General features: G+C 36.7%; 1 protein-coding gene across 1 annotated transcript in view; it reads right to left on the bottom strand.

Annotated features, from left to right (window-relative positions):
- Positions 1 to 23,927, bottom strand: part of MIPEP (mitochondrial intermediate peptidase) — a 171,424-nt gene that overhangs the window by 106,849 nt on the left and 40,648 nt on the right. Inside the window, exons 11-12 of the mRNA XM_027835130.1 lie at positions 3,414 to 3,567; positions 1,527 to 1,604 (exon numbers count right to left, since the gene is read on the bottom strand). Coding sequence (XP_027690931.1) covers positions 1,527 to 1,604; positions 3,414 to 3,567 — 232 coding nt within the window. The remainder of the gene's footprint in view (positions 1 to 1,526; positions 1,605 to 3,413; positions 3,568 to 23,927) is intronic.

The following is a 23,927-nucleotide window of genomic DNA, read 5'->3' as shown; positions in this document are numbered from 1 at the left end:
TGATATACCATCCAGGTTTCACAGGCATACAGCAATAAGGTCAGCACAAACTTCAGTTCAGTAGACAGTGTAATACCTCTTCTCTCCCACACTTTCCTTTGCAGGCTCTCAAACACTGAGCTAGTTCTGGCAATGTGTGTGACAACCTCATTATCAATATGTACATGGCTGGAAAGTATTCTGTCAAGGTAAGTGAACTTATCCACAACATTCAGAATTTCTAGATTTCCTATAACCAATGGCTCTATGTACGGATGGTGGGGTGCTGGTTGATGGAAAACCTCATTAGGCCAAAATGAGCACAAGCAGCAGAAAATCAATCTATGCTTTGTTGCATCTCAGTTTCAAAGGCTGCATTAACTGTACAATTGTCTGTGAACAGAAAATCAGGCGTCAACTCTTCCTCCACTTTAGTCTTGGCTTGTATGGAGCATTTTCACATTAAATAATTTACCATCAGTGCAGTAACTGACCTTGATGCTGTTTTCGTCCTCATCGAACGTACGTCACGAAAAACGCCATGTTAAAAAAAAGCATAGGAGCAAACACACCTACCTGCTTCACTACACTAGTGACTGGGAAAGCACAAGAGCACTGTCCAATGGACAATGACTAGGAATCCATGCAAGCGTGCCGTCATGGAACCATTAGGTAGCACACAGAAGATCTGGTTTCTAGCTCCAGTTCTACTACTAACGAGCCTCATGATCTTGTGTAACTCACTTAACTTCTATGAACTTCAATTTCCTCATCTGAAAAATGAGGACAGCAAAACAAAAAAATGTGCAGCAAAGTGGTGCAGTGATAGAGTACTGGGCCTAGAGTCAAGAACACTCATCTGCCTGAGTTCAAATGTGGCCTCAGACACTAGCTGTGTGACCCTGGGTAAGTCACTTAATCCTGTTTGCCTCGGTTTCCTCATCTGTAAAATGAGCTGGAGAAGGAAATGGCACACCACTCCAGTACTTTTGCCAAGAAAACCCCAAATGGAATCATGAGGAGTCAGATATGACTGAAATGACCGAACAACAACAATAAAAATATTTGCCCCATCTTCTTTACAAGGTGGCCATGAGGATCAAGTGAAATAATTAAAGAGCTATGAAAAGTATAAAGTGCTCTATGAATGAAGTTGACATTATCATTAACCTATCTGCTTGATATTCCACTTTTGTTCAGCAACAACTACTGAAGTAGCTGCCTGACTTTTGACTAAGTATGGTACTCTACCAAAAGGAACCAAGAAACATACTGATGGCCAAAAAAATTTTCAAATGGACATTTTTTTTACCATTTTTAACATTTCAATGAAATTTGGTACCTAGATAAAGGACACATAAGAAAATATTTAATTAAGTCCAGTTATTTTTAATCCTAATTTAAATCATCTATTTTAAAATTAACTTTATTTATGAATTATGTCTTTTAAAAATCATGATTTCATTAAGTGAGATTTATCTTTCATTGAGCTGCTAGCTTACTGCTGGTCAGTTCTTGGAGAATTAGTCCTCTAAATAGCATATTACCTGATGTGGTTTGTCTGCTCGCTGAAAGAAGTCACAATAGATGTATCCCAAAAGTCCCTCATTTTCATGAACCACAGCCTGAAAGAAGTTTCAAATATCACAATGAAGGAAGGAACCTAAAACTTCAAATGCTTCTTGTACCAAAACTAGGTAAGCATTAGAAATGCATAGCCACAAATAGAGGCCTTTGCTTCTATTGCTCTATAAACATACACACTTTTTTTGGCTTGGAGATTTGCAATATAAGATAAGAAAATTTGACATCCCACCAATTTGTGGTCATTTACAAACACTCTATTCTCTTTTATCTACTTACTCTTCACTAGGCATTGTAGAGGGGCTATGGTTCTGCAGTTTTTGAAGTGTTGTGGTACTATCAGCTCCTTTCAAATCTTAGGAGGTAGCTATAATTCCCCAAGTAAGATCTTAATAGTGCTGTTCAATGGTAAGCAACCATAGCTTCTGTCCTCCTTACACCACTGATGAGAATAATCTATCTTAACCCTGAATGGGAAAGGGAGGGGAGGAAGAGTAGAGAGAAAGCAAAGGGAGAGTAAAGGCTGACTCCATCCTGCCTTCTCTCTCCTTTGTGAAAGCCATCTTGTTTGCCCATTTTATTTTGAAACTAATCCTTCAAAATGGCACAAGAAATTTATTAGCTTCAGGAATATTCTGGTGACTACACAGATGGAGCACACTTCCTCCAAATTTCTCATTTTCTTCCCCACTTCCCACTCTTACCAAGTTAGGTAAAGTTAGCTAAACCATAAGAAAAAAAATACAGAATGAATATGAGTGCTACAAAAGTAGGTAAGGGGCAGCTAGGTGGCGCAGTGGATAGAGCTCTGGCCTTTAAGTCAGGAGGACAAGTTCAAATCCAGTCTCAGACACATGACACTTACTAGCTGTGTGACCCTGGGTAAGTCACTTAACCCTGATTGCCTCACCAAAAAGAAAAAAAAAGTAAAAAAAAAGTAGGTAAAAGAGATGTAATAGTAGGAAGTGAGCAGTTAAATACTAGAAAAAATATGGAGAGGTATATAAAAATGTTTATTTCAAGCAAGACAACTACCAGATAAGAAAGAAATATAGAAGTCACTAGAAAGTTGTTAATTTGAGACCTCCATTTCTTCATTTGTAAAATTAGGAGGTTGGACTAAATGGTCTCTGGGGCCACTTTCAGCTCTGGATCAACAATCTTGCACTCTCTGCCTCAGTGGGCACTATACAGTAGGTATGATTTACATGATTACAGAATGGTTTAAAAATCTTTTTTAAAAATCCAAAGAGAAGGGGCAGCTAGGTGGTGCAGTGGATAGAGCACCAGCCCTGAAGTCAAGAGGACCTGAGTTCAAATCTGGCCTCAGACCAAACACTTGTCACTAACTAGCTGTGTGACCCTGGGCAAGTCACTTAACCCCAATTGCGTAAAAAAAAAAAAAAATCCAAAGAGAAGAAAGGGAGACAGAAAGATGATTTGTAACAAGATATTTTAATGATTTCCTGAAAACTATGAAAGATTAAAAAGTAATAAAGAAACAGGAAGCAATAATGTAAATCCTCCTATATCTAGAATTTATAAGCATATTTTAATTTTTTCTTTTTCTTTGTTTAAAAAATGAATTAATTTTTTTCAGAGGGCTTTTTTTTGATGCTCTGCTTTAGGGCAATTTTAACCAGATCCTCACATTAAAGTTTGTGATCGAGGATCTGGAAATCAAAGACAAACAACCACTGAGTGAGGCTAAAGGGATAAAATAGCAACCAAGTGGAGAGCAGATGGCAAGGTGAGGGCAGGTGAAGGCACTGCAGCCACTGCTGCCAATTCAACTACCAACCTAGAGCTGCAATTAAAAACACTAAGCTTATACACTATGGGTAGCTTACCAGTTTTCGAACATCTTCACACCACACTTCTCCTTTTTCTGGCTGCTCCACATAGAGAGAGATTCCTAAGAGCTGACGGAATAGTAAGTTCAGACCTTCCATACATGCACCAAGTGAGAAAAATGGGCAATATAAACTGGGTTCAATATTATACCTGCAGGAAAAAAAGAGGTTCAAAAACAGTTCTGTCCAATTTTAGCACTCTTAGAATGTTATCTTATCAGCAGAGCGGCTAAAGGAAGTTAAAATATTATTGCACTCAAAAGATGACCATATTACAACCTCTGTTAAGAGATTATCACAGTTCAAATGTCTTCAAATGAAAGGCGCTAAATAAATCTAAATACATATTACTAATATATAATATAATCTCCCAAGGCTGGTTTCTTAGAAGACATTATTTTTCCACTGGCCTAGTAAATCATGCTACAAAACCGCATTACCACATAGCTGGTGAAGAGGAAAGATGGAAACTTTGGAAGATTATCTTAGATTTAATAATAGGAAACAAGACTATAACCCTAGGCTGTAGAAGAGCAAATTTCAAAATCTTCAAAGAAATTCTAAACACGATCCCATAGTCAAGAAGCACTGCGGTTTCACAGTAAGAGTGAATGACTTAACAAGTAAAAATATTTTGGTCTAAATTTCTATTCTAACACAAAGCTAGGTGACAATGGGCAAATTACCTAATGTCTCTGAGGCCTTTTCCCTCAGTTTCAAAGTAGGGATAATAATCCCTGAAGTACCTCTCTCATAGGATTGTCAGGAAGAAAGCACTCTGACAATTACATTATCAATAAATAAATGTAAGTTATTTTTATTAAAAGGAAAGATAGAACAGAAAACATCATTATAATAAATATAGCTAATTCTCTTCCGATTATAAATCAATCTATGATTTAATGTATATATGATTAAGAGAATTCCATAGTATCTACTTGACTAGTGAATTATTTTAAAATTCATTATGAATCTATTAGGTTTTATTTTTAAAAATTATAAAATCTATTAAGATGTGAAGAGGTGTCAGGGAAATGCACTACTGAACTGAAGGCCCTCAGTTCTACTAGTACCCTCAGTTTTTTCAAAATATCCTCTCAAAGAATCCTAATCCTAGGCCTCACTGCCTAGCTTCAGTATAAATGCCGAATCTGCTAATACATCTTAAATGTTAATAAGCATTCTGTTGAAGTTAATATGCTATACTCAGTTGAATGACTTCTAAGAAATCAATTCTTATGATTTTCTGAAACCCTATTTACAACTCCATCACCTTTATTTAGAACAACAAAAACAAAAACAAAAACCTGTTTACTCTTGCAGAGCTACCAAAAAGTTTTTTAAAGGTGAATTAGAGGATCTTTTTGCAGAAAACCTAGTAACTTCTGTAAAATTCTCCTTTTCAGCACCCCATGGCCACTTTCAGACTCTCCTTCTTTCTCCATCACGCAGTAAAAACTCCTTCTTTGAGATTCACTCAATATATATTTATCACCCAATCAAGATTTTGATAGCTGTTACCGACCATCCTCCACGACATTCTCCTTTTCTCCTGGAGTTCAATGCCTAACTCACAATCTTTCTTTCTTCCTCAATTCTTGTCTTGTATTAAGGGACTTCAGCATACATACTGATACTCTCTCAAACACCCTAACTTCCCAGTTCCTCAACTTAATCATTTCCCATCACCTGTTACTGTGCCTCACATCAGCTATACACAGAGACAATCATACATTTTTTATCTTTCCCTCACCTTGCAAGTGTTAAACATCCATGTTCGTGAACCCTAAAATTTCCTTATCTGATCACAATCTGTTGTCACCCCACATCTCTCTCTGCCTTGCAACCCCAAATCCGGTTCTTCATCCTAACCATGACCTCCAATCACTCCACTGACTGATGTGCTGGTAAATGTTTAACAACCAGTTATCTCTGTCTATGTATATAAATACATATAATACAAATATACATATTACATACATACATATAATGAAAAGAGAGAGAGAGAGAGTCATGACACACTTTTAAGTTTATCTAAATTATTAACATTTTCTCCATCACTTTCTCAAGGCCAGACAATCAATAAAAGAATAAATCAAGCCCTCAACTGTAGCATTTGCCCATTTCTGAGGTGTAAATCCTCACACCAAAAATTTAACAATGGGATGTTACAGGCCAGCTTTAGCTGACTCCAGCACAACTGTAACTCCAACATAGCCTCCCACTTCCCACTTCCCGGACCTACTCCCATGTTACATTCTCCTTTCCCCACTTAAACTCCATAGTGTCCTCTTCTCTCAAGTTCTTTGTCCCCTTAGAATCATGTCCTGCCAAGCCTTAGATTTAGATTACTCTCACCATCTGGTGCCTTTGTAGCTACTCATGAATTCTGAATGAATTAGGAGAAAGATCATGAAACTATGCTGACTGGATCCACTACAAAATCATGTTAGATAATCTCAACTGGATCCTCACAGAAGCAAGGTAATCCTTTCATATCTCCATAATCAATTCACTATCTCACTTTTCCCAACTTTTTCATTCTTCTTCAAGCCTCCCATGGTTTCCTCTTCCTCTATTCTCTTAGCTGAAAATGTTGCCTCATGTTTCACTGACAAAAAAAAAATGAGGCCATTTGCCAATAACTTTCTCGTATCTCATTCTCCTTCTCATCTCACATCACTCAGATGCATTATCACTATCTCCTCCTCAACCCCATCTCACATGAAGAGGTGGTCCTTCCCTTACCAAGGCAATTATAAGAACTGATTTCTTAGAAATCATGTCTTTCAAATGACTGTAACAGATTAACTTCAACAGAATGCATGTTCTATATAAACAATTCATTCTATTCCATTCCATATTCTCCAGCAGATTCTCCCCTGTCATTCTCACTCCTTCATTTACCTTCAGTCTCTTCCTGCCTACTGGTTGATTATCTATTGTCTACACAACTATGTTTCTCCTGTCCTCAAAAAACCTCCACCTGATCAGGTCATGCTGATGTGTCTTGGTAAGCCATCCTGCTAGTTATCATCCCCCATTCCTCCCCCCTGAGAAGGCCATGTACAAACTGCCTCCATTTCCCTTCCTCTCCTTCTCTTCTTAACTTTCTGCAGACCTCATCACTCAACTGAAATTACTCTTATCATAGTTATCAGTGACATTTTAATTGTTAAATTTAATGGCCTTTCCTCAATATTCAACTTCCTTGACCTCTCTGCCTCGTTTCACACTGTGGATCACCCTCTTCTTTTTGTTACTCTCTTCTTTCTGGGTTTTCAGGATGTTGCTCTCTCTTAGTTCTCCTCTTATGAATCCACTCTGTCTCAATGTGATTTACTGGATCTTCATCCAAAATCACATCTACTAACTTTTAGTGTCCTTCAAGTCTCTATCATAGGCCCTCTTTTTTCTTTATACCATTTTACTAGTAGTCTCATCAGCTTCCATGGATTCAATTATCATCCTGTATTCAAATGGTTCTCTGATCAATTTATTTAGCCGTAATCTCTTTCCTGAAGAATCTCAGAGAGCAGTTGCTCTTTGTACTTTTGAACTAGATAACACATATATATCTTCAACACAACATGTCCAAAACCTCTTCCTAACTTTTCAATTGGTGTGGTGGGCACCATCACCTTCCCAGTTACTTGGGCTCACAATCTAGAGGTAATCCTCAACCCCTCAATTTCAGTCAACACCCATATCCAGTTTGTTGCCAAGATCTGTTAATTCTACCTTCATAACATCACTTGTATATGCCTTCATCTGCTTGGGACACTGCCAACACCCTGGGGCAAGCTCTCATCACCTCATGCCTAGACAACAGTCACTTAAGTCACCTTCAGAGACCATCTAATACAACTCATAGCTGAAAAACAGTCTCTATCCCAACATATACAGCAAATAGTCACCCAATTTTGCCTGAAGATTTCTAAAGGGGGAAACTCACTACCTTCTAGTCAATTTTCTCCACTTTTGAATAGCTCTAATTGTTAGGAAGTTTCTTTTAAGGTGTAAAGCTAAAATGGGCCTCTTGCAACTTTTCCCCACAGTTCTGTCCCTACCATCAAATAGAATAATTCTAATCCCTCTTATGGATGACAGCCATTTAAATCCTTAAAGACAACTATCATGTCCTCCAACCAAGGTTAAACAATCGTACGAGGCATAGGTTTAAGACTACAAAATTCACTTTGCTCTTTTCTAGATAGTTTCTAGCATATCAATCTCCTAGGCAGCTAAGTGACACAGTAGACAGAATAAAGGGTCTGGAGTCATGAAGATATGCCTCAGTTTCCTCAACTGTAAAATGGGGCTAATTGAGATATTTGTAAAGGGCTTAGCAAAGTAACTAGCACACAGTAGCTGCTTAATAATGCTTATTTCCTTTCCTTCCTTCTACAATGCCATCTTTCCTTTCTAAAATATGGTTCTCAGAACTGAAAACAATTTTCCAGAAGAGCTCTGAGAGCAGAGCACAGTAGAACTAAAATGGTGTCTCGCCATGCTTCCCCCATATTTTACATAGATCTAGAGCTGAAAGAGAATTGAAGGTCGCTAGCCTAATCCATTTATTTTAAAGATGAAGAAATATCAAATGCTTATTTGTTGCCCAAAGGGCTACAACACTGCGCATACTCTTTGATCCTACAATACCACTACTAGGACTATATCCTAAAGAAATCATAAAAAAGGGAAAAGGACCCACATGTACAAAAATATTTACAGCAGCTCTTTCTGTGGTAGCAAAGAACTGGAAACTGAGGGAAGCCCATCAATTGGAGAATGGCTGAACAAATTGTGGAATATGAATGCAATAGAATACTATTGTTCTATAAGAAATGATGAGCAAGCAGATTTCAGAAAAACCTGGAAAGACTTGCATGAACTGATGCTGAGTGAAGTGAGCAGAACCAGGAAAACACTGTACACAGTAACAACAATATTGTGCGATGATCAACTATGAATGACTTAGCTCTTCTCAGCAATACAATAATCCAAGACAATTCCAAAAGACTTGTGATAAAAAATACTAACTGCATCCAGAGAAATAACTATGGAATCTGAATGCAGAGCGAAGCATATTATTTTCACTTCTGTTTTTTGTTTTTTCTTTCTTGCAATTTTTCCCTTTTGTTCAGATTCTTCTTTCACAACATGACCAATGTGGGAATATGTTTAACATGACTGTACATGTAGAACCTATATCAGACTGCTTGCTATCTTGTGGAGTGGAGAGGGAAAGGAGGTAGGGGAAAAAATTTAGAAATCAAAATCTTACAAAAATGAATATTGAAAACTATTTTTACATGTAATTGGAAAAAATACTATTAAGAAAAAATATTTACTTGGTTTTTTATATTATCTGCATACATTTTGAAAGCCTTTTATGTTAAATTTTGAAGTTCTGTCAAAATCTCAGAGAATTTAAAAGAACTATTCAGGAGAAATTTTAAAAATCATTTGTCTACTAAGAACCTAAACCTGACTAGAAAATATAAAAAATTAAAAGTCAACAGGTTTAACATTAAATTTTTGATTAGGTCTAAACTACAGATCATAAAGAGACAGAAGTATATGCTACTATACAATGCTACAATTATATAACACTTAATTGGCTTGGAGCTTTAAGTGGTGTGTGTGTGTGCGTGTGCGTGCGCGTGCATGTGCGTGTGCGTGTGCGTGCGCATGTGCGTGTGCGTGTGTGTGTGTGTGTGTATGTGTGTGAGAAAGAGGCAGAGAAGAGACAGGGGAAAAAAGATCAAAGGAACCTTTGAGGATTTATTTTTAAAAAGCAGAATTTAAAATGTTTTAAATATAAAAATAACTAAAGCCTTGTTTGAATATTCAGGACAACTAACATCACCCTTTGTTTTATTTCCCTGAAAGCTAGGTGAGGTACACAGATGCTAACCTAACATAGTACGCAAAATCAGAATCTAAAAACATTTATTGTCTAGCTCCAAACAGACAGCAATACATGTCCCCATCAGGCACTATTTAATAAATAACTCAGGGGGAAAAAAAAGGATTTTAGCTTAGAAATTGGGGATCTAAAAGTATAGCAAATGTAGTCCTTTCTAAAATCCTGGCCTTGCACATTTGGATGCAAATAATCAGAAAAGGTGAAGGATAAATTGCATTGCTGGTTTAAGGCATCAAGATTTTGAAATGCTGTTTAAGTTTGACACTTTATGTGAGTTGCTGCTCAGATAAACTTTTTTTAAGTAAAATGTAGCACACAGAATCACAGAATCTCTGGAATGGAAGAGATCTCAGAAGCCATGCATTCCAACCCAAACCAGAACAACATTCCCCCCTTTCCATAAAACTGAAAAAATGAACCATGTGCAGTGATGCTGACATCCCATAACTGACCAAGTAAATAAGGGGTAGGATTTGGTTTGTTTCAGAAATTAAGCAAAGATGACATATTGAAACAATGAAGATTGATATCAAGTTAAATATTTTTAAAGGAGAAACTCTAACTCATACTCAATTTAGAAATAGACTGCTGTATTTCAGGAGAGTAAGTTCCGCAGACATTATTAATAATGGCCAACCACTATTAGTACTGATCCATCACAAATAGGCTCCTTGAGAGTGGAGGCCATGTCTTCTGCATCATTTTATCCCTAGCACCTACCATAGCAGCAGGCATTTGATAATTGCTTATTAACAAATGTTTAAAGATATAAACAAAAAAAATTTTGACATTTATAAGTGGAGACAAATAAAAACATAGACTACAAGCAATTTTGCCAAAGAATGATAAAATATACATCTGTATTGTGTCAAAGGTGAAACAACCCTGTTGTTACCCCATCTATGCCCCTTGGAAAAGCACTGTTAATTACCTAGTCTCATGTTATCACCCTCCTCCATGAAGACAGTCAAAGATAGTATATGTTACTATGTCCCAAATAAGAGGATATGTCCAAAATATACTGCTCCTCCCAACATAACAAAGAACATCAGAGAATGCATTCCTTGTTCCTAAAATTAGAACTCCATGCCTAATACACGTGGTTGCTCCATGCAACCCATGCTCCTAAGGTCAGCACTCCACTTCCTAATAGCTCGGGAAAGAGTAAAAAAGCTGTCAAGGTTTTGGTAGAGATGCATCAAGTACACTCCCTGGGGCTGGACTTCACTATCATCAGGTTCCCAGGAAACCACTTCACCAGGAAAATCATCCTTTGAGACTGCATCAGCTTTGGTATTCACACTTTTCCCAATACCTTCTGCCTGCCTGATTGGAGGACTGGAAGGTACAGCAAAGAACTTCTCCCAAAGCCTCAATTTAAAAAGGAAAGACCAGCAAACTCTTCATTTCCTACCAGTTCTACTCCTTGGACTGGACTCCACTATCATGCTCCCAAGAAACCCCTTCACCAGGAAACTCATCCTGAAGAGATTGTATCAGCTTGGTAAGCTCCTTGAGGGCAGAAGCTGTCTGTGTTTTTCTTATTTGTATCCCCAGTGCTTAGTACAGTGTCTTGAGCATGGCAGAAGCTTAATAAACATTTACTGCTATTGACTATTGATTATTGAGGCAGAATCAAAAGGGCTTCTTGGCAATTCATTGACCATGGAAAATAAGAGAAAGGGCCATCCCAAATGGGTCTGGATTTTGAATCTTGAAAGACTAGAAGAATGGTACTACTACTACCACTACTACTACTACTAATAGAGATAGGAGAAGTCAGAATCAGAAGTAACCAGAGTTACTCTGGTATAGAAAGATAATGGCAGAGGGAAAGATGATAAGTTTAATTCTAGACTAATTTGATGAGCAGAGTTTTGGCCTAACGTAGAGAAATCTTACTGCAAATATTAAGCATGATTAAATGTGAACAATGAATACAGGCTAAAATCGCAGGTAAATATAATCTTTAGTCACCAGGGGTGGAGAACCTGCAGCCTCAAGACCACATGTGGTCCTCTAGGTCCTCAAGTGCGGCCCTTTGACTGAATCCAAACTTCACAGAACAAATTCTTTTATTAAGGGGAGTTGTTCTGTGAAGTTTGGATTCAGCTACACTTAAGGAACTAGAGGGCCATATATGGCCTCGAGGCCGCAGGTTCCCCACCCTTGGAACCTTATACTACTCAATAAGTTATAACAAGTAGACTAAAAAACACATACACCAAAAGCAAATGCTTATAGAAAGGCTCATCCCTGAATGAGTAAGACTTGACAGAGGACATGTGTGGACTAAGATTTAGTGGACTAAATTATAGAGAAGAAAAGAGCAAAGTATGTGAATATACTGCCAAAGAAACTATTTTAAACTCTATCAAAGGAAAAAGCAAAATTTTTTGGCATTTGAAACAATTGTCTAAGCATAATTGAAATGTTATAGTTGGATGGCATTTTTGAAATCTATATTCTTAAAAGACACAGAGAAAGCTACTATTTAATCTAGTTAAATAAAGGTAATACAAAGATAAAAGAAATGAGTGGTTTTGGGAAACTATTTACCTTTCTTGCAATTATATAGCACTAGAAATAAAGAACACATTTGTTTAGGATCAGCTGTCATTGGTTTTGTTTCATCAGAGCTTCTGAAACTTTGGCTAACAAAAATGTTCTAATCAACTGTCTAATAAACCTGGGGCTGTTCTCATTAATAACACACACTGAGTAGACAGTGTTCTGAATATTGTATACCACAAGTACTTACTCTAATATAATCCAGGACCAAATGCAAATTACTCATATCCTTTCACTCTATATAATGGCAAAGTTAATCTGAGTTTGTCAGTAAATTAAGAAAGTTCAGTCTCTGGCATGTATGTATGCACACATGTATGTAGACACATACACACACACACATATATATACATACACATAATATATACGGTGCTACAGACTGATTGAAGCACCAATAAAGAACTTTCAACTGAAATACTCAAGAATAATCAAACAAGAAGCATTTCATAAGTGCCTACTATGTGTCAGGCACTAGTCTAGGTACTAGAGACAGGAAGACAAAAATGAAACAATCCCTGCCCAAAAGCTACAAACATTCCACTGGGGTAGACAACATGTGAATATATGACATTCACACAAAAAAATGTATAAATCCAAAGCAAAAGCTCAGAGATAAAAGACAGAACGGCCCGGGTGAGGAACAAGATGGCCAGTTTGGCTAGAATACAGAGTGCAAGATGGGGAGTAATGTCCGAGAAAGCTGGACACATAGGTTGTAAAGGTCTTTAAATTTTAATGATTGAAATAACATTTACCTTCCTTCCATATACTCATGATGAAGAAGGTTTAGAACTTATCTAGTTCAACCAAGCCCTAAGGAAAGTGATGTCCAGAAAGGCAAAATGATTTGTCAGCATTCAGCCATTTACTTGCTAAGAGAGGAGCTGGGTCTCCTGACATTTTCCAACCCACAATACCCTTATTGTATTACTTACACCTTTGTTATTAGCAGTAAAAACAAATAAATGACCACAACAACAAAGAAGTCTTAGGAAATCTCTGAATTCAACTGATGGTAGCAGTGTAAAGAAAAGCAAGATTAAATCCTCAGACCTATAGAAGGGCAGTGATTAAGAAATTCACTGGGGGGCAGCTAGGTGGCGCAGTGGATAGAGCACTGGCCCTGAAGTCAGGAAGACCTAAGTTCAAATTCCGCCTCAGACCAAACACTTGACACATAATAGCTGTGTGACCTTGGGCAAGTCACTTAACCCCGATTGCCTCACCAAAAAAAAAAAATTCACTGGGAGAAAGAGGTAGATTGACCCCCCCCCACAAGAGATCACAAGTCTCCATGGCTTCTTATTTTTTAAAGTTGTTTTTTTTCTATCATGAATATAATAAACCAACAAAAAGGAATGTTCATTATACAAAAAAAGGAAAAAAAGTTACATACAAAACTATGAACTTGTTTTATATAATTTGTTCTTTGTACAGCTACTGAATTCTTGCTGTTTAACTAAATTAATTGAAATGTTATAGTTGGAAGGAATCTATAATTTTAAAAGACACAGAGAAAGCTACTATTTAACCTAGTTAAATAAAGGTAATACAAAGATAAAAGAAATGAATGGTTTTGGGAAACTATTTACCTGTCTTGCAATTATATAGTACTATGAATAAAAAACATATTTCCTTCGGATCAGCTGTCATTGGTTTTGTTTTCTTTCTTTTCCTTTTTCTTTAAAGTATCACCATCAATACCACTTATTCTGTCGTCCTCCCTTCCAAAAAACAACAGCTCTTTCTCCCCCCAAATAAGTCACCCAGAATAATTTCACACATTGGCTATGTCTGAATATGTGTGTCTTACTGGACAGTTGTAATTTACCACCTCTTTACAAACAAGTGGGAAGCATGATTCATCATCCATATTCTAATCATAATTTGTCACTACATCGATTCTAGTTCTTAAGTCTTTCAAAGTTGTGTTTCTTTACAAGGTTATAGTCACTATATAAATTGTTTGCCTGATTCTGTACACATCACCCTGTATTAGTTCACTGAAGTCCTCTCAGGATTATGTGAATCTTTTTAAATTCTCTTTCAACATTTCTTATACATAATAACATTTCCATTAAATTCACATTATACCACAACGTGATTGCCATTAATAATCTCTAAATGATTTGTTCCTACTCTTGAATTTCTTCTCTTCATTAAGCCCAGACTCTAATCTTTAATTCTTATACTTTTTTTCTCTTTTTAATCACCCTTTATGATCAATCTTCCAAAGTTTGTTTTGTTTGTGATTATTTCTTATTCTAATCTACTCTCTCTTTTATAACTCATTTCCCTTTTTCCTGACTCTACTCAAATCTTTATTGAGTCTAATGAATATCTACAAAAAATTCTATGTGTGCATGTATATGCTTTGTCAGTCAATGAACATTTATTAAGCACTTAATAGATATATACCAGGCACTTTGTTAACTCTCGGGGATACCCAAAGAAGCAAAAGATAGTCTTTGCCCTCAAGGAGTTCACAATCTAATGGGAGAGACCATAAGCAAATAGAGACATACAAACAAGCTATATGCGGTATTATTGTTGAATCAATTAGTCATGTCTGACTCTTCTTAACCTCAATTGGGGTTTTCTTGGCAAAGATACTAGAGTGGTTTGCCATTTCTTTCTCCATCTCTTTTTAGAGATGAGGACACCGAGGCAAACAGGGTTAAGCGATTTGCCCAGGGTCACACGGCTAGTAAATGTTTGGGGCCTGATTTGAACTCAGGGCCTCCTGACTCCAGGCTCAGCACTCTATCCATTGCACCACCTAATTGCCCTATGTATACAGTAAAAATAGGAATTAATTTAAAAAGGGAAAGAACTGAAATTAAAGCAGGGTTAGGAAAGGCTTCCTGTAGACAACAGGATTTTAACTGGGACTTAAAGGAAGACAGTAGGCAGAGATGAGGAGGGAGAGAATTACAGGCATGAGGAACAGTCAGTGAAAATGCCTGAAGCCAAGAGAATGAGTACCTTGTTTGAGGAAGAGCAAGGAGGCCACTGTCACTGGATCAAAGAGTATTGGTGAGGAGCTAGGTGTGAAAAGACTGGAAAGGTAGGGAGTGGGATGGAGGCTGGTTATGAAGGGATTTGAATGTCAAACAGATAATTTTGTATTTGATCCTGGAAGCAACAAAGGACTGCTGAAGTTTACTGAGCAGGAGGGTGACATAGTTAGACCTGCACTTTAGAAAAATCACTTTAGTGGCTGAATGGAAAATGGACTGGAGTGGGGAAAACTTGTGGCAGGCAGATCCACTAGCAGGCTATTCTAATAGACCAAGTGTGAGGTGATAAGGGCCTGTAAAAGGGTGGTGACAGGTGTTTTCAACCCTCCTTTGCCCAGTTCACATAAGAGATCATGAGATGCCAGCTCCCCTTACCTTTTACTTCTACATTAAAGATATTGTTGGGGCAGCTAGGTGGTGCAGTGGATAGAGCACCGGCCCTGGATTCAGGAGGACCTGAGTTCAAATCGGGCCTCAGACACATAACACTAGCTGTGTGACCCTGGGCAAGTCACCTAACCCCACTGCCTAGCCCCCCCCAAAAAAAATCAAAGAGAAGATATTGTTACACATGATGATTAGCACAACATCCACAGCACTACATTGGAACAGAATTGGAACCAGAGATGAAAGACAACTCAGAGGTGAAAAAGCTATCTGGTCCAACCTATACCTGAACAAAAATTTCCTACAAAATATCCCACAATTGGACCAAAAACCCTTTAGTGAAATGCCACAAGGGAGGGAGAACCTACTACCTCCAAAGCAGTCCATTTCACTTTAGAATAGCTTTAATTGTTAAGTTTTTCTTTGCATTAAACTTAAATTTGCGTATCTGCAATATCCAGCTACTGTTCTGATTTCTGATTGCTGAGGTCAAACAGAACAAGTCTAATACCTCAATACTTGAAGACAGTTACCATGTTCTCTACTAAGTGTTGCCTTCTCCAGGCTAGTCTCAAAACTCTCCATTATCCAAGCTGACTCCCTATGAATATTCTCTAGCTTTGCAATGTCCCTCTAAATTGAAGTACCAGAAATAAAGATAATTTTCCAGATGGGTTCTAAGGCAGGATAGAGTAGGACTATCACTTCATCATACATGAACACATAAATTAATCCAGTCAAAGATTGCATTACTTTTCTTGGCAGTTATATCATATTGTTGATTCATATGAAGCATAGAGTCCACTAAAACTCTTGTAACATTTTAAATTACTTTTTTCACTGTGCTCCATCCTTACATTTTATTTAAGTTGAAATTTTTAACCCAAGTTTCACTTTACATTTACCCTATAAATTTTAATTTATTACACTTGGTTCTATGCTCGAGACTATAAAGATTGTTTTTTTTTTTAAATCAGAAGACTTGTATTTTGATCCTGTTTCTGCTACTTACCAAACAAGTCTACAAGCTTGGATAAACAAATTTAGCTTTCTGGGCTGCAGATTCCTAATGTATTCAAATATGCAAAGGATCAAAGAGTTCATTAGTATATAAAACTCCTATATATACTATACCATGTTGCTTTTTTTTTTCTTTTTCTGTAATATGGGGATAATAATAATATCTGCGGGGCAGCTAGGTGGTGCAGTGGAAAGACTGGAGTCAAGAGGATCTGAATTCAAATCCGGCCTCAAACACTTACCACTTACTAGCTATGTGACCCTGGGCAAGTCACTTGACCCCACTGCCTAGCCAAAAAAATAAAAAAAATAAAAAAAAATAATAATAATAATAATATCTGCCCTGCCTTTCCCACAGAATTGTTGTGAAGATGAAATTACACAATGTATAGTTAAAGTTTGTAAACTTCCAAGTGTTATGTCAAAGTCAGGGGTTATTGCTAATACATAAACAAGGACAGAGGAGTTTATATTTGATCCTGGAAGCAAGAAGGAGCCATTGAAGTTTATTGAATAAGGGAGTAAATGTAGATCTGCTATTTAGGAAGGTCACCTTGATAATGGTTGAGTGGAGAATGGACTGGAATGGGGATAGACTTGAGACAGGGAGACAAACCAGAAGGCTACTGCAATAGTTCAGGGGTAAGGTAATGAAGGCCTGCACCAGGGTAATGGAAGTGTCAGAAGAAAGAAGGTAGTATGAGGTCATATGAGAGATGTTACAAAGGTAGAATCAACAGGACTTGGCAACAGTTTGGATATAGGCGGGTTTAGAGAGAGAATGAAAGATGACATCTAAGTTGTGAGCCTGAGTGATTGGGATGATGGTGGTACTCTCCACAGTAACAGGGAAATTTGGAAGAGGGAGAGTTTGGGGGGAAACATAATACAGTTGTGCTGAGAATCATCATAGAGATATCTGAATCCATGGGAGCTGAAGAAAACACCAACTGAAACAGTGTAGAGGGAGAAAAGAGCCTTGGACAGAGCGTTAAGGAACACTCATAGTTAGTTAGGTTGCTTAGATGAAGATCTACAAAAGGAGATATAGGGGCCCTGAGACAGGCAGGAGGAGAATCAGGAAACAGCATTATGGAAAAACAGAAGGAAAAGAGTATCAACAAAAAGATAGTGATTGACTGTGTCAAAGGCTACAGAAAGGTCAAACAGGATGAGGATTGAGAAAAGACCATTCGATTTGGCAAATAAGAGAGTACTGGCAACTTTGGAGAGAGCAGTTTCAGTTGAATGTATAGAGAGTTAAGAAGAGAATGAAAGGAAAGTGTAGGCACCTATTGTAAGTGACCCTCTCAAGGAGTCTAATGGAAAAAGGGAGGAGTTATTAGACATTAGCTACCAAGGACAGACAGATAAAGAGAGGGCTTTCTGAGGATAAGAAAGAAATGGACATGGTTGTGGGTAGAATAAAAGTAGTCAGGGGATAGGGAGAAATGAGTGAAGGTAAATGAATGAAGATAAATTATACAGAGGGGAATATGTTGGAAAACACAGCACAGAATAGGATCACTTGTGCTTGTAGTTTTTGCCCTGGTAAGGAAAAGGGACATATCTTCACATGAGTCAGGGATGAAGAAGCAGATAATGATTAATGACATCTGTATGATGTGAGACAAAGAAGGGTGGAGAAGGAACTCTCAGCAAACAGCCTCAATTTTTTCAATGAAATATGAGGCAAGGTTCGCAACTAAGAGGGTTAAAGGTGGAAGCATCATGCATGGGATGTTCAAACATTAGGGTGTTTGATGAGAGATGAAAAGATTTGGTCTCATTTGTCTTCAGATCATACTCCTTTACCATGGTAAACTTTCTCTACCATGCCCCCAAAACCTCTTCATCCTGAAAATCAATCCTGGCCTGGAATTCACACATTGGAAGTACTCTCTACTCTGCCTTTGTGGCCTCTCTTTCTGATTGGATGGCCCTCCCTAAACCCTCCACGTGAAAATTGTACCCAGGCCAGCCTAGTACCTTTGTCACCCTTCTCTCCCCCTTTTAGCTTCCTTTTATAGTCTTCTCCCATTAGAATGTAAGCTTCTTGAGGGCAATGACTATCTTTCTACCTTTACTTGTACTCCCAATGCTTAGAAAAGTGCCTAGCACACAGTAAATGCTTAATAAATGTGTGTTGATTGCCTGACTGAAAAGCCACTGCATTTAGTGAGATACCAAATAGATTAGAGAGGTGTAAGAGAACTGCCTTGCGGGTCCAGTTGAGATTACGTAACATAAATCCATGGTGGATCCAATTAACAAGGATTCGTGATTTTCTCCTGCTTTGTTCAGCAGTACATGAGTAGGAGCAAAGGTAAGAGATGGTGGGAGTAATCCAAGGCTGGAGCTTAGCAGGGCAAGATCAGTGATAGCATTTGGGGCAAGGGACTTGAGAAGGTGACAATGGAGAACTGAATTCACCAAGTAGTTAAGATGGGGAAAGAAGAAGAATGTAGCCAGTACAGGGATGTTCACCTAGAAAAGAACTGAGATGTGAAAAGACTGAAGGTGACAGAAAGGATAAATAGGCTTAGGGGTTATAAGGCAGAGAGAAAGGTGTTATGAAAATGGATTATGATCAGATAAAGGAATTTTGGATTTCATGGAAATGTAATACTTGTGAATGGCACGAACAAGGGTATGATCATCCACGCACATAGCTGAGGTAGAACAGAGGTCACGGAAGTTGGGGTGTTTGAGGAAGTATCAATATGTATATCAAAGTCCCCAAGTACAAGGGCAGAAGCTGGGGAGGAAAGAAAGACTGCAAAGCAAGCACTGCAGTTAACTGAGGAAGGGCTGAGAGTGGCCAGGTGGATAACAGCTATAGACCATGATTTGGGGATGCAGACTGAATGAACCTCAAAAGAGGAGATATTACTGAGTGACAGTAGTAGAGGGAGAATCTAGAAGGTCTACTGCACATAAAACAATGTGCCATAGCAAATTTCTATGACTGACTTTCTACTTTTGTAAGAATTGACACCTATTTCCAATTATAAATAAATTTGCATCATGATTTGTAAATACACAGGACAAAACACTTTCTCAGAACTTGATTACCCTTATGCAAAAAAAGATAAAATTGAGCTCTAGAAAATATTAAAACTGAGGTCCAGACCCTGTACTATGGTGATTGCATCAAGAATAGATAGAGGATCCCATAAGGACTGCTTAAAACAGCCAGACAGTCTGACTCTCTGTATATCCATTATAAATTCAGCAACATTCAACACCATAGATCAAACAATACTCTTAAATCCGCCACAGAAGCCAGAGGTTAGTCATTCTATGATGGCTATAATTATTTCCTCTGGAGGTACCTTGAGAACAGGGAAAAGTTTTGTTTTTTTTATTTTGAATGATTTCACATGCACAGTAGCTCTATTCCATATGTGTATGATGCAACCCAAACTTAAGAGTTATTATTTTACCAATGTAGAGACAACATTGAACTTAATGAAAATTTTCTGCTAATGCACTGATAGCATGTAATAGAAAAGCAGATAAAATTCAGAGTCTATTGAAATTCATTCCAAGCAAAACTAAATAATGAAAACTAGCATAAAAAAGGAAACAGAACATAAAATGATCATGAATATAAATGCATTCAAGAATGACATCTGTTCACAAAATATCAATATGTTAGTAAGGCCTTTAGCTTTCCTAAAAGCATTAATGTCCACTAAAATCAACTTTATCCATGAAAATCAGGATGTACTAAGAAATTAAAGGCATAAAAATATGTTAGCCTTTTAAATAATAAATTTACTAAGATCAAACAAGGTCAATGATTATTAAAATTTCATAAAGTAGCTAACAATATAAAAAAGTGTTTCAAGAGAAAACTTACTGACAGCAATTAAATTAATTAATTGCTTAATTAATTAAGCAAGTGTCATTGCTTAAAACTAGTTGTTGACTGACTATAAGGATAGCTGAGTCTGAAATTTCTCTCATGCACTAGTCATTAAGAAATAATCAATTTCATCTTACTGTGCTTTGTGGCAGAACTATCACTGTATCAAGGATCTCCCCATTCAAGTCATGTTACATTATTGAGTGTAGAATGATGCTCTCGGACCTCTCTTCTGTTAGAACACGAAGCACCTATAAGACAGCTATCAGATTTCAATTTACATCTCAATTATATTCTCATCCCCACAATGGGAGTATCTTCCAGGCCCACTTCCTAGCCCCTTCTAGCTCTGGAACCATAATCAAATTAATACAGCCACCACTGCTAAAAAGGGTCTGTCAATCTATTTCTGACAACTCCACACATCCTGTTGGTGGACTTTCCAAACCAAAACATTTCTTTCTGGCCACCACTCCCCTCTATATGTTGCCTTCCCCTATTAAAATGTAACTTCCTTAAGAACAAGGACAGTGCTGGGCACACAGTAAAAGCTTAATAAAACCTTTTTATAGGGGCAGCTAGGTGACGCAGTAGATAGAGCACCTGCCCTGGAGTCAGGAGGACCTGAGTTCAAATCCAGCCTCAGACACTTGACACTTACTAGCTGTGTGACCCTGAGCAAGTCACTTAACCCCGACTGCCTCACCAAAAAAAAAGTTAAAAAGAAAACCTTTTCATTCATTCATTCACTCATTCAGAATAATCCACAGCCACTTCCATTTCTTAATCCAGAACCTATCTTCCAATATAATTGTCCCTGTCTTCCCATTGTCTACTTTCCCAACAACATCACCAGGTATTAATGTCTTACAGCTCACATATACATTTGTAATTTTTCTAGGCCTATACAATTTAAAATAAATCTAAGTAAAATAATAATTTCCATAACAATATTTTATTTAAAAATAATATTAAACTTTTAAATACCAATTCTGCTACATTACAATTTTTGTAACTTAAAGGGTAAATTCTGCTGTCACAAAAGATCTAATATCAAGAAGTGAAAGGAACATTTAATCACTTTAAAATTCTTACTTTCAGCTACTGATTAGATCATTTTCATATATTATAAGAGTCTACACTTTTGTCAATTCTATGTAAAACTACCTGTTCTTTTTCTAATGAAAATAAATTCTTTCCCATTTTTAAATAAGCACTCAAGAAACTTGAAAGACAGTTGAAATACTTAACTTAAAGGCAGGAAAGGTCCTCTGGGTTAAACAAAAGAAAAGATCAAATCAAGAAAAGCCCCTTTTATTTTTCATTACTTGTCAGAAAGCACATTTCAGTCTTTACCTAGGAGTAGATAAATCTAAAGGGGATACAAAAGTTTTTATTTTGTTTCAGCAATGTACCCACCCTCCCCAATCAAACTAATTTACTTTGTATTTTTTTCTTCTCTACTATCAATACCTTCCAAGATGTCAATCAGTATTATTTAATGACCTCTCCCCAATCAAACTTAATCATTCTAGTTTTAAACTTCCTGAGGTATATTATGAAACCCCAGCTTTATACAAACCCTAGGAAGAATTTATTTATTTATTCTTTTATTTACATATACCAAACCTCAGTTCAGGTCTGAGTGCAGAGTTATTCTAGTGCATACTGTTCCTTACAATGCAGAGTACCTATAAGAGAGGTATCAGCTTTTTCCTTCTAAAATTTCAAAACTGTAAAGGGCTCTAAAGATACAATTTACTTTCAACTATTTTAACAGATGAAAATTTCGATTTAGAAAAATGACAAGTTAAGAGTTGATTATTTCCTTTTAAAAAGCATTCAGTAAAAGGATTGCTTTAAAATACAAAATTTCCCTCATGCATTTAAAAGACAATTTGTATTGATTCAACTTAGATACAACTTCAAAGAAATATACAGAATATAAGTCAGTTATGAAGTGCTTAATAATACTTCGAGGTAGTAATACAAGTATTAAGTAGCCCATTTTGTATAGTAGAAAACTGAGGTTCCAAAACATCAATGACTTGCCCACATTCATCCAGGTAACAATGAGTAAAGCTGGGACTCAATCCCAATTCTCTTGACCACAAGACCAAGGCCTCTCAGGTCATCACTAATCAGCAAATTCTTATGGAATATTTACTACATGCTTAGTACCATGATAGGCACCTTTTAGAAAAGAGAAATATAAGTCAAAAACTCTGCCTTCCAGCTGAAAATCTAGTTTGGGAGACAGAGCTAATACACATTTCACAGCAGTGACCAATAATATAAGGCAGAATATCATAGGATCCAAAGATAATAGATTTAGAGCTTGAAGTCACCCCAGAGACCATGAATCCAACCCCTTTGTTGTACAGATGATGTAATTCAAGCCCAAAGAATTAAGTTAATTGACCATGGTCAACCAGCTGGTGTTTAAGAAAAGATTCAAAATTAGGTTTTCCTAGCTCCAAATCCAATGCTCTATCTACTACAATCTGCCTCTCTATAATTAAATGCTCAATGTAATGTATGAAACAGATTACTATAATTGATAATGATATAAGAAAATAAGGGAAAAAGCATCAACAAAACATCTGAAAAATATACAGAGGGCAGAAAGAAGTTCAGAAACAAGTGAGTATTGGTACTATCATATCAAGTGTAACATACACTTTAAAAAACAAGCTGTAAATATGGATTCATGGTTAAATGTATCAAAAAGTGAAAAAAAATTTTAAGTACAAGTCATAACATATTTAGATTTCACCATAGCATTAAGATAAGACTCAATTTAATTAAATTCAATAACTGATTAAATACCTACTCTATGAAGAAAATGTAAAGAGCTAAACATTTACTAAACTCTTACTTAGGGAATATGCATTGTGGGGGATGGGGGGAAAGCAACATTTAATAAATGAGTTTAAGGATACTGTGCAAAACTTCAAATGAGGCATAATAGGAGGGCAGCTCTTAAAAGTTGAGAGCACTTTAGCAACTGGTTTGTAATTTATAGTCTTAAGAGAACTGCCTGGGGTACTAAAGCTTAAGTTTCTAGTCCATGGTCATACAGTGTGTGTCAGAGATAGGACTTAAACTTAGGCCTTCCAAGGTCAGAGTCACTATACCACATTAGCCCCTGATGTAGAAAACAAACATATCCAACCTATGATTAGTTTTAATTACAGTTATAATTTTTGTTTTATTATAATGAATGTTTTTTAAAAAGTCATAAAGGCAACAGAAACTTTCTCTAACAGAAATCACAATTACTTTCTACCCTATTATAGACTGTCCAGTAGTTTTATAACTACTTAAAGTGCCACTGTCTATAAAAACTTGTATACTACACCCTGGATCAAAGCTGTTTGAACAAAACATACATGCTAAATAACTTCTTAGAGTTATAATGTATTCAGAATGCTGTATTTATCATCACTAAATTGTCTAAATATCTTCTATAATTACTTTTCCAAATAAGACATAAAAAACACACAAAGATATTTGTCCTCAGGGTTTTCTGGTAAATGTATATGTATAAAGATACTTAGACAATTTGAACTTATGCCCCGAGTACAAAAAATTTGACTGACATATTATTATTTTAAAGTTAAACAATGCTACTATTGAGAGAAGCAAGCTTGGAATTAGATTTGGATTTTTCAGAACAATGACATAATGGAGATAGCAAATAGCAAAAG

Source organism: Vombatus ursinus, unplaced genomic scaffold, assembly GCF_900497805.2.
Source record: "Vombatus ursinus unplaced genomic scaffold, bare-nosed wombat genome assembly UNPS02014813.1, whole genome shotgun sequence".
Taxonomy (NCBI): domain Eukaryota; kingdom Metazoa; phylum Chordata; class Mammalia; order Diprotodontia; family Vombatidae; genus Vombatus; species Vombatus ursinus.
This window is presented reverse-complemented; position numbering and strand designations above follow the sequence as displayed.